Source organism: Macaca mulatta, chromosome 5, assembly GCF_049350105.2.
Source record: "Macaca mulatta isolate MMU2019108-1 chromosome 5, T2T-MMU8v2.0, whole genome shotgun sequence".
NCBI classification, from domain to species: domain Eukaryota; kingdom Metazoa; phylum Chordata; class Mammalia; order Primates; family Cercopithecidae; genus Macaca; species Macaca mulatta.
The window spans coordinates 136,373,086-136,385,129 of record NC_133410.1 but is presented as its reverse complement, the minus strand read 5'-3'; the positions used below and the strand labels follow the sequence as shown (position 1 = coordinate 136,385,129).

Below are 12,044 nucleotides of genomic sequence, written 5' to 3'. Positions count from 1 at the left end.
TTAAAAAAGGACATTTACAAATTTTAGCAAAATATCACATTTTCTTCCTACAAATTTTTCATCCATTTTTTTTGTAAGCATCTAATAGTTTCATACCCTGCCTCATAAACCTTGCATGGTACCTCCTTAAATAGAGAACTAAGTTCAAACTGTGTAGCTTCTTTTAAAATTTTTTCTCTAATTCTACACACAATTGAACACCAATTCAGAATTAAATGCTTTATTCCATGTTACATCTTAAGTTAATCAAGCTCATCAACTTGCCTATTCAAAAGAATCAACTGGAGCTTGTTACACAGATTTTGAGGCCCTGCTACACATCGACAGGATCAGAATCTCCAGGGGAGGGGCCTGGAAATCTCTATTTTAAACAAGTGCCCCCAGTGATTCAGCAAACTTGGGAAACTGCCCTAAACTTTCCCTCAGTTCTGTGCTTCATGCATATGAGCCCATTGGTCATTCCCTGAATAGGCCGGAACCCACTTCCACCTCCTGAATTTGAGCCTGGCCAACAGACCTCTCTCCCTGTTGTAGAATCCATCAACCACATAACCTTGAGCAAATGATCTCCACAAGCTTCACTTTCCTTATCTGTAAGTTCAGATAATGGTACTTACTTCACAGGACTGTTTGGAATCTAATGAGTTAATGCATGTAAAATACCTAGCACATAAAGCGTCAATAAAACAGCTATTTTATCTCATTTACTCACACAGTTTTCTTACTGTGGAATGATACTTACCCAAAATTCATTTGTTGAAATACTACATCTTTCTTCAAGATCCAATTCAAATAGCACCTTTTCCCAAAAGCCCTCCCAGACACATCTCCTACCTCAGCAAGAATTCCTTTTTCTACTCTTTCCTCATAATCTATCCCATAAAATTAGGTTATAACTAATATCAGTCTGTCTTATATCTAAATTAAATAGGAATACCTCTATCATTGCCACCAAATCACAATCTCCTGGAGAACCTGACTGGGTCTTTTTTTTTTTTTTTCTCTCTCTCTTCAGTCTTTCACCTGTCACAAGGTTGAACTGGAGCAAAAAACGCCACATGAAAGTATACCTGCTAGGACGTTAGCTATATCCCTGAGTTATGTTAACTCCCTTGTCTAATTTACTTACATGTGTTAGTTAAATGGATAAAAGTGAGCAACAACAAAATTTACCACCTTGCTTGATCTTTCATCAAAGAAGAAATAATATCAATCATTTTTATCCTTATTTTAATTTTCAGGTTGTAGTATCAATTAGACATATTTCTAAATTTACATATCATATTTCTACTAACTTACTAATATTTAATAAGCTTAGATATTTTCGAAAGGATGAAGAAAGGAAAGGAATAGGATGTCATTTTCAGGGCTTTTATAAGAATATTCTGTCTGTTTCATAATTAGCAATTGCAAGAAGATTGAAGAGATTTAGACTGGGGTATATTTTCATTTTCCCTTTTCCACTACAAAATGACCAGCCATCTTCTGAAGCCCAAATATGTTTAATTTAATGCATATGAGACATGACATCCTTATTTCCATAGATTACCATCTCGATTAGGCAAACAATACAATTCTAACATAAAATACACCAGATAAGGACATAATTAAATATTTAGTATCATTAGCAGGTTCAGGAGCTCTTTCTCTAGTAGTAATAGAAGCTAGCAATGAGAAGTAAATGAAAATAGGGCCACATGAGGTCATATTCATTAAAAAAACTTAAACTACAAGGTAAAAATTATGTAAGAGTTTGTTAGAAACTAATATTGCCTTAATTGTGAACACAGAAATAATTATACTTTATGAACTATGTGGTAATAATGACAGCCATAATTGTTTTAAAAATATGAATAAATAACTTGGTAGACCAATAAAATAGCATTTTAGAAAGTGAGACTTTATTATGTAGAAGATTTCAAATTTCAGAGTTTATATATCAAAATAACATTTCAGCAATCCTAAATGTACAGAACTGCATTGTGATCTAAAATTCTCATTTCCCTCTATAAAAGTTGAATTACTTGTTAAAATGCATGGAACTGGCCGGGCACGGTGGCTCAAGCCTGTAATCCCAGCACTTTGGGAGGCCAAGACGGGCTGATCATGAGGTCAGGAGATCGAGACCATCCTGGCTAATACGGTGAAACCCCGTCTCTACTAAAAAATACAAAAAAAAAACTAGCCGGGTGAAGTGGCGGGTGCCTGTAGTCCCAGCTACTCGGGAGGCTGAGGCAGGAGAATGGCGTGAACCCGAGAGGAGGAGCTTGCAGTGAGCTGAGATCCGGCCACTGCACTCCAGTCTGGGTGACAGAGCAAGACTCCGTCTCAAAAAAAAAAAAAAAAATGCATGGAACTTACCTGCAATAAGATCATATATTCCACATTTCGATAGTAATGGAATACAGATGAGAATCCAGAAGCACAAGTGAGACTAAAATAGATGGCACAAAGCTCAAGCCCAAAACCCAATTCATTTACTCCTGTTTCTTTTCATTTTATATCTTCATTTACAAATTATAACAAATTTGGCAAGTTGTTCTACCACTATAGATAAACAGCTGCCAATCAGAAAGAAAGGCGGCTCCCTTAAAATAGGAATGCAAAAACCCTGGAAATTGTTGATGGCCGACAATCTGCTGATGAAGAGGAAAGTAAAAAACAAAAGGCAGACATGAGAATTACCAAAAAATCATAGTTTATAAATGACTGCCAAATGCCCTAAGTAGCACCTAAAAAAAAAAAAAAAAACAGCACTGTTGAATCCTACAATAATTTGACATCAACTGGAAAAAATACTTGATAATCTGTAAGTGCCATGCATTCTCCAGTCAGGGGATCCAAGTTCTCATCCTGATTTTGGCACCAGTAACCAAGTGGAAGTGGACGAAGTCAGTTTCCTCATCTGAAGGCAGCAATAATAATCTCTGCCTACTATATAGGGTTGCTGAAAATCAAATGAGATAACCCTTGAAATCTAACGCCTTATACCTTAAGAAACAGAGCAGTGTGTACTTTATATTATATTTTCAAAAGCTTTTGGTTTTTTAATTATTCATTTTAGTTTTTATTTTTAGAACTTAAAAAGATATTACATACTCTTTTACTAACAGGAATATTACTTAATTGGGCATACCCCCTGAGAATTCTGGATAGTTGCAGTATTTTGAATTTGCATATTTTTGCCTTTGGTAAGAGTATGAAATTTGGGTCGTCGAAAATTTTGAGAATCACCTCTAGTTCACTTTCTCCACTGGCTTAGGGGTCAAAAAGCCAGCACGCTAGCCTGGACCAGCACCATTCATTAGCTATTAGGCCTTGGGCAAAGTCACTTGGCTGACTCTTCTCAGAATCTTTAGGAATAGCTATCCTTTTGTGTTTTGTTTTAGTTTTTTATTATAGAACAGTTGTTAACATAATCCCTTATATTTGACAGAACTTTAGTTTTATAAAGCACTTCCATATCATCAGAAATTCACACCAACACCTTGTGAGGTGGGTATTATCCCTTAATATTAAAGAAAGAACAGGGGAAAATACAAATAAGTGAAAAATCTTGCCAAGTCACACAACTACTGTGCAACAGAAGAATTAGGACTCCAAGGAAATGATTAATTTGCAATAGTATTGTGCATGTGTGTTTTTTAAAAAAAATTTGCAAAATACTATTAAGAGGATTGTTTGGTTATTTCTTCTAATCAAGATGACACAAAAATAACGTAAGTAAAAGTAACTGAGAAATGCAATACTGATGCTTTTCCTTGACTCAGACAACGTATGTGTAACTTTTTTCAAAAAGCAGAATAGCTAAATTTATTTTGCTGAGCTATTTTTATTTTAGTATTGACATTTTGATGTTAGCACCTCATGCAGAGAAAAGTTTGCAACTTCGCTTTAATTTTGGGTTGGCTGAAGTATCTTTTTCAAAAGCACAGCAATTTAATGCTCTACATTTTAAAAACCATATTTGCAATGGAAAATATACAAGTAATTTAAAAAAGTACACACTCACAAGACTTACCCTTTAAAGTAAGACGTTAAAATAAAATAGAATAGTATGTTATTTTCTCTTAATAACACGGCTACTAGTCACTTTAATGCAATTGCCAAAATTTTGTATATAATTTACAATGGATGTTTTAAAGGAAAAAATAAAAGTTTTGTAATATTAATACTTTTTAAAAAGGCCATGCATTGATATGGTTCATGAGAACTATGAATGATAAGTACGAGTATGATTTAAGGGTTGTCAGATCTCGCTAATTTCTATAATATTGTGCCTAAACAAATCTATATATACAAGCAAAAGACATTTGATTAGATGTGAACTTGTGTGAAATACAGCTTCATTAAATGAAAGAGAAACCTCTACAGATGTCGAAGTTTTTTTTAATGTATGTTTGAAAACATTAATACATAACCACTAATAAGAGTAATTTATTGCAGTAGCAAAAACATTTTCGTATAATGTTGAAAAGAAAGCACTGTTAGCCATGATACTGACAAACACATTTATAGTTCCAGATTCCATTGGTTCCTCTAGCATTTGGGAGCAGTTATTTGTAATTCAGATAAAGTAGCTTTTCATTCTAATACTGAGCAGGTTATTCTAGAAATATTCCACTACTTCCGAAATAATCATCTCAGTCTTCATGACTATAGCTTAAACATATTCTTTTGCCTGGTTTATTCGGACGGGTTTGTGCTTTGGATCTGAACTCCTAAAGTGTTAATCAGTTTGAAATTTTTTGGCACTCGACATTTAAACATGAGAAATATGAAGAAATTCTGTTGCAGCAAGGTCTTAAGCTTTTAAAATCAGCACCTCTCCCAGCTTTACAACAAAGTCATGCTGTGAATGAGTTTTTAGTTAATGCTTCTTGGGATTTATTCCTGGACTATAATTTTATCAAATGCAGGGGGAATTGTTTTTGGGAATTTAACAGAATACCCTTTTCACTGCTCGTTTAATAATATTTTATTTTGTATGGCAGGGGCTCTTTGGGGTTTGGGGGAAACCAGCTGCAGAAAATTGCAGGTTTCAGAAGAGAGCTCTGAAATCGCAGACACCCGATTTCTCCCTTGCACACTGTCTTTCTTTTTTACTCACACTTCCAATAGAACAGGATTTCTACAGCTCATATGGTTTTGTACAAAGACTTAAAAGGGCCACTTGAAACGTTTACAGATGAGAGGGCTCACATAAACCTCCCTCTGACAGATATTTACTAAGCGCCACTTACTCTTTCTCGCCACAAATGTATTCAAGAGATACTTTAGATATATTTATAAGAGTTTTTTTTTTTTTTTTTTTTTTTTTTCCTACAACGTCTTATGAAGGCCAGGCCTTCCTAGAACTAAAGCAGCATTAACTGCCTGGTATTTCATCCATCCTTTCTTAAAATTGAAAGACAATTTGCTCTTCATGTGGACGATTTCTTTCTCTTCTATACGCCCATCACTGTAACCATGGGATTTAATATTTGTTAGTCTATTTTGCATAAAGGATAAGGTTGGACGAAAGTACCAGCGGTTAAAATTAATGCCCTAGCAGCTTACGGAAAGTTGGGGTTCTCATTCTTCCGAGAGAAACTCTTAAATTTCTTTTGTGTAGTTGTTGGTGTGTGGGCGCGAGCGCATGCGCGCGCGTGTGTGGGAGGGGGGTGGGGTAGAATTAGATTTGTTAAAAAAGCAGCTCTTTTCCATTCCAGTCACAACTAAAGTTCAAACAAAACTCTTAGCTTCCTGGAAGAAGCCTGGAGGTGTTAAGGGACAGCTTCGCTTAATCTTTCTCTTCTTCCTAAGGTAGCGTTTTCCGGAGGAGATGGGTGACCGGGACCTACGCGGGGCCAGTCTCGGCAGCGGGACAGGGTGGATCGCTGGCACCCGACTCTGGAAAGGGTGGGGTGCAGGTCCCAACGGCCCTTCGCGGCCAGCGCCGCACTAAGGCGAATCCCAAGTCAGATGCTTCCAGAAAGACCCCAGAAAGAAAAGCGGCCCCTCCCTCGCCCACATCCCCGGGGCAAGAGGGCGGTCTCGCCCCGCGCCCCGGGGCCCTGCACTGACCTGTGTAACAGGACACGCTGCACTGAGTCCAGGTCCTCTAGGCTGCGGGGGGCAGGTTTGGGGATGCTGGACCTGCCCACCTGAAACATGCCCACTGGAGACTCGCTGCAGGGGCGGAAGACAGGTCACCTAGGTGCCAGCCCCGGCGCCCGCCGAGCCGCCTGGCCCCCGCACGGCTCCGGCCGCCGCGGGGAACGTGGAATTGCCAGCCTCCGACGCGCGGAAGCCAAGGGCTGAAGGCGGCGGTGTTAGCGACGGCGGCCCCTCCTTCGCCCGCGCGCTCCCCCGCCGGTCTCGGAGCCCGGCTCACTGGCGGGCGGCGCGGCCACTCCTCGCTGCGGGGCACGGCGCAGGTGGGCACTCTGTGGGCCGCCACCCCCACCAGTGCTCGCGAAGTCCAGACTACCCCCTCTTCCACGTCTGGGTTTCCCGGTCTCTTCCTCTGGCCCAACTACACAGCCCGTCTCCCGCGCTGGGGGCGAGCCGTCGAGCGCCTCCGGACCCCGCCGCCTGGCGCTGCGCTCTTTCGCCGCCTAGTGCGGGATGCAGCTCTTCACCCTCCCTTCCAGGACAGCGAGGCCGCCTCGGCCGGGGACACCGGCGTCCAGGCGCCGCCCCCAGCGAAGGAAACTACCACCTGCAGCTTCCAGGGCCACAAACGAGGGAGGAGTGGAGGAAACTCTCAAGGGTCTCTGAGGCTCTGGCTGCTATGTGGAAGACCCGAAAATGAGTGGGGAAGAGAGGCAAGGTAGTTGTCTGTTCTTGGTGGGAGTTTAAATTCAGCCTAAAGAAGCCATATACATTCATCCGTCCATGCAAATGTGTATTATCACTTGCTATGTGCCAGGCCAAGTTCTAGTCCTTGGAGGTACAAGAGTGAATAAAAGGTGGACTCTGACTTGTCTAGTGTGGCTCTGTTCTCTTTTTTGGGGATTTATTTGCTTTAAAATATACTTGACCCCAGGAGACAGTCTCTACTCTAGGGCATTAGGTATTTCAGTGAACTATTCTGTGGCCTGTGGCCAAGAGAAGACAAAATTAGCTTGGTGGTTTTTCCCTCGTGGGAAAAGTGACGCGTGTGTGACTTCTTACTCTAGACTGTCCCTAAGTCAGAACCGGCCAGAATGGTAAGGGGAACCACTGAAGGAGAATAAATGGAGAAACTGGAGCATAGTAGTTTAAAATGTGAGCTACCATAGGTTATAGATTAATGATAAATGGTAATAGATTAATTTTAAACTTTAGGGTAATTAGCTGGGACTTGGCTACTCACTGTAGGACCTCTAAATGTCATTATCTGCAGATCTTTTTTCTTGGGTCCATTTCTCCAGTCAGGGATGTCTTTCTGGCTGCCAAGTGGGTTAAGAGGGTGAATGATGGAGGCCCCATCTCTTAGCATATAGACTTTTACTTAATTCCTCTCTTTTCAATAAGTTGCCTTACCCCTGGTCTACACTGTACCTGTGTTCTTGAGTCCACTGCCTCAAAAATCTGAAAATGTTCATGTCTTTTGATTCAGAAATTAATCCCAAGAAAATGATAAAAGGTGAGGGTCATGATGTTCGTTGCAGTACATTATTATAGAAAAATATGAAAGGTAGAAATGTCCAAAATTAATATAACTACCTACATAGATTAAAGTTCATTCATACAATGATCTAATATATATTTATTAAAAGGAAGTTTAAATAAAATGCTTAATGGCATAAGAAAATATTTATGATTTAAACTTTAGTAAATATTCAGGAGACAAAATTGTACATTCAGTTTTTTGTTGCTATGTAAAAATTGGGAAATTGATTGGATGGACATGCACCAAATCTTAAAAGTGATTATATCTGGAAGTAAAATTATGAATTATTTTTTCTTGTACTTTTCCATGTTACATTTTTTATGATAAATATATATTATTTTTATAATCAGAATGTATTCAATCCATTGTGGGAATGTAAATGTGTGAAAAGAATGATTTATAGTCCCACTAGGGAGGCTGAAGTGGGAGGATACGTTGAGCCCAGAAATTCAAGGCCACCCTAGGCAACACAGCAAGATCCCCCTCTCTTAGAAACAAAAAAACAAAACAAAAACCAGACTGATTTGAAGAATAGTTGGTGGCAACTGAATTTGTGGATAAAAATTTCCAGTTATTATCTATTTCACATTACCATTCTCAGATATACATCAGTGGTTTTGCTAAATATTTTATCATTTAAGGGTACAAGGGTAGCCTACATTTTAAAAAAGGACCATTACGAATCTTTTATATAGAGAATAGTTATTAAGTAAATCAGATATTTGTTACTTTTTTTAAGCCATAATAATTTATCTTTTGTTTGAAACTACTAGGTAAATTTTCCTTCTGACTTTAGATTTTGTGAAAAGTCCGTGTTCTCACTTACAAGTGGGAGCTAAACATGCTATACTCATAGACATAAAGATGGCAACAATAGACACTGGGGACTACTAGAGGGGGAAAGGAGGGAGGGGAGCAAGGGTTGAAAAACTGTTGGGTACTATGCTCAGTACCTGAGTGGTGGGATCATTCATATCCCAACCCTCAGCATCAGGTAATTTACCCAGGTAACAAACCTGCACATGTACCCACTGAATGTAAAGTGAAAGTTGAAAAAGAAGTCAGTAGTAAACATTAAAAATGTTTTGTGTGAAAAGTTTATGATGTTATAAATTGCTATTCAATTACATGTTCAAAATAAATCTTCATTTACATATGTTTTCTTAAAGTAGGATTTATCTACAGCTACTTCTGGGCAAGAAAATATTCTATACATTCAAATTTATTCTAGACAATGACAACTTATATCTCATAACAGAATAATCCATTTCACATGGAAACTTTTACCACTAAAAGACTCTCACCATGTTTTTATGTTTGTATATTAATTGGATTGTTTCAATCATAAGTTCCTTATAGCAATATAAAGAAAATAAGAGAAAATATTTGCAACATGTATTTTGAGATGAACAACCTGTACAGAGGGAGAGGTTGATGATGCAATAAGAGAAAATATTTGCAGCATGTATTTTGAGTTGAACAACCTGTACAGAGAGAGAGGTTGATGATGCAAAAGAAAAATGAGATCATTGGTACTGCCATGTCCCAGAGTTAGGAGAAAATGGTATCTTAGTGCATAATTGGAGGCCTCACCTTGGACTAGAAGAGGCACACTCCATTGTTATGATTGCCATAATTTTCTGCATTTCATAGTAGAGATTTTTAAATAAAAATTGACAGCTACCAGAGAAATCAGGACAGAGCCATACCTTTTCATTAATTTTAGGTGTCATTATCCTTTCTGACCTTTATCAATAATGGTTTCCATAATGATTTTTAGACTTTTGCCTTGGAGAAATAAATACCTTTTTTTAAAAAAAGAAAAAAAAAACACACTAGTTTTCAGGTCATAGAATATTGGTACTATTTTTTAATGCATCATGTATTAACTGATCTCCTCTAATAGATTCGAAGGCTTTTTGAGGTCAAATGATGTCAAGAAGCTTTGGAATCTATTCGATAGTACATCATTTGACCTCAAGCATCCATATATATTGAGTGACTGCATCCTGGATCATGGTTGCTTCTGAAGGTGAAATCCTGGGTCAACTCAGTATTGACTTGAAGTTTGAGAGAGCTGTTTTCACTGGCTTGCTACAGGGTTCTATACCTGACCTAGTTCTATTTAATAGTTTAATCAATGATATTAATGAAAATAGGGAAGGTATGCTTGCCAAAATTGCAGTGAATAAAAAATTGGAAATGTGTTGACTCTTACAAAATTTCTGGAGTCTGGAAACCCTAACTCAAAAAGGAAAAGATATGTGTATGTATTTTTACACATATTTAAAAAATAATTATGATAGATCAGGAAAACAAGCAGGCTTAGCAGTCATTCAAGTGTAGAAGATGCAGACAAATTATTGAATTGCAATATAAACAACAGTGTTAAAGTGGCTACCATTGTACACTACTCAAGTGCCATATAAATTTCTGTCTTCTGTGTACCAGATTTTAACAAACACATTGTACCAGAGGAGTGGATTAGGATCCATCAAACTCACCAATCTGTCATAAATCTCCTGATTTATGTGGTCCATCACCCTCTTCTGTGGTCCATCACCCTCTTGGAAATACTTGAGCATTGTTACATGAAAGGTGGTTAGGAAAAAAACTCATTCAGTAGAATTGTCTAAGAATTCTTGACACATCTTTTTTTTCTTTTTTATATACTCAAGGGGTATGTGTGCAGTTTTGTTACATGGATATACTGTGTAGTGGTGAAGTCTGGGCTTTTAGTGTACCCATCACCCAAGTAGTGAACATTGTATCCAATAGGTAATTTTTCAATCCTCACTCCTCTCCTACTCTTCGTGCTTTTGGAGTCCCTGGTGTCTATTATTCCCCTCTCTATGTCCATGTGTACCTGATATGGTTTGGCTCTGTGTTCCCACGCAAATCTCATGTTGAATTGTAATCCCCATTGTTGGGGGAGGGACCTGATGGGAGGTGATTGCATCATGAGGTTGGATTTCCCCTCTGCTGTCCTCATGATGGTGAGTTCTTACGAGATCTGGTTGTTTGAACATGTGTAGCACTTACCCCTTCACTCTCTCTCTCCTACCAGCCATGTGAAGACCTTGCCTGATTTCCCTTTGCCCTCCAGCATGATTGTAAGTTTCCTGAGGCCTTCTCAGAAGAAGCTGATACAGCCTGCAGAACTGTGAGGTGATTGAACCTCTTTTCTTTATAAGTTACCCAGTCTCAGGTATGTCTTTATAGCAGTGTGAGAACAGACTAATACAGTATCCATTGCTTAGCTCCCACTTATAAGTGAGAAGTTGTGGTATTTGATTTTCTGTTTCTGAGTTACTTCACTTAGGATGTAGGCCTTCAGCTGTACCCATATTGCTGCAAAACACATAATTTCATTTTTTATGGCTGCATAGTATTCCATGGTGTATATATGCCACATTTTTCTTTATTTAATCATCCATTGATTAACACTTAGGTTGATTCCATGACTTTACTTGTGAATAGTGCTGTGATAAACATTTGAGTGCAAGTATCTTTTTGATCTAATGATTTTTTAAAATAGATACCTACAAGTGGAATTGCTGGATTGAATTGTAATTCTATTTTTAGTTCTATGAGAAATATCCTTACTATTTTCCACAGAGGTTGTACTAATGTACATTTTTGACAATAGTGTAAAAGTATTCCCTTTTCCCCACATCCTTTCCAATATCTATTGGGTTTTTTTTTTTTTTTAACTTTTTAATAATAGAAATTTCCGGCACATCTTTAAAAATTCTTTCTCTTCTTCCAAATTCTGTATCTAGGTATATGTGGCAAGCAGAGGCCAGATTATATACACTACCTTAAAGATTATGGTCTTTATCCTCAGTGCAACAAAATAAAGTCATTGAAGAGTTTTAAGTAGAGGACTGACATGATGACATGGTGAGATATTTTGAAAAATTCACCCTGGTTTGCTCTATGAAGAATGGATAGCCAAGAATGAGTCTTAGTTTTTGTTGTCATTTCCTTGATGAATGGAGTGAGTCTTGAAGGACAGCAACATTTAATGGCAGGATAGAAGTATATATTCCTGGAAAGGACACAGAGAAATGGCCAGAGAAAGGAAGGGCTTAACTCACGGAAGCAAAGGGAACTTAATGTTTCCACTGGAAAGTCAAGCCTGAAATATGTTCTTTGAATTTAGGCACAAGAAGGTCATTAGTGAGTGCTGATTGTATGGAGTAGTGGTGGTGGGGAGATGTATTGAGACAGCTGGGAGAGTGAGTTGGAGGGGAGGAAGTGCAGGCAAAGGGCAGAAATAGCTCTTTTGCAAAGTTTGCATCAGAAGAGAATTAGTTATGGGTTAATGTGGTGTTAAGGCAGATTTCTTCCTTTCTCCTTCTATTCCTCTATCCCTTACCTTATTATAATGTCAGAGCCTTGA

At 38.3% G+C, this 12,044-nt stretch overlaps 1 protein-coding gene across 2 annotated transcripts in view; it reads right to left on the bottom strand.

Moving 5' to 3' along the window:
• INTU (inturned planar cell polarity protein) overlaps nt 1-6,672 on the bottom strand; it is a 97,367-nt gene extending 90,695 nt beyond the window's left edge. For both annotated transcript variants that reach the window (XM_015139184.3, XM_078002231.1), the window contains exon 1: nt 6,067-6,672. In XM_015139184.3, coding sequence (XP_014994670.1) covers nt 6,067-6,155 — 89 coding nt within the window. In that variant the 5' untranslated portion in view covers nt 6,156-6,672. The remainder of the gene's footprint in view (nt 1-6,066) is intronic.
• Between the last annotated feature and the right edge of the window lie 5,372 nt (nt 6,673-12,044).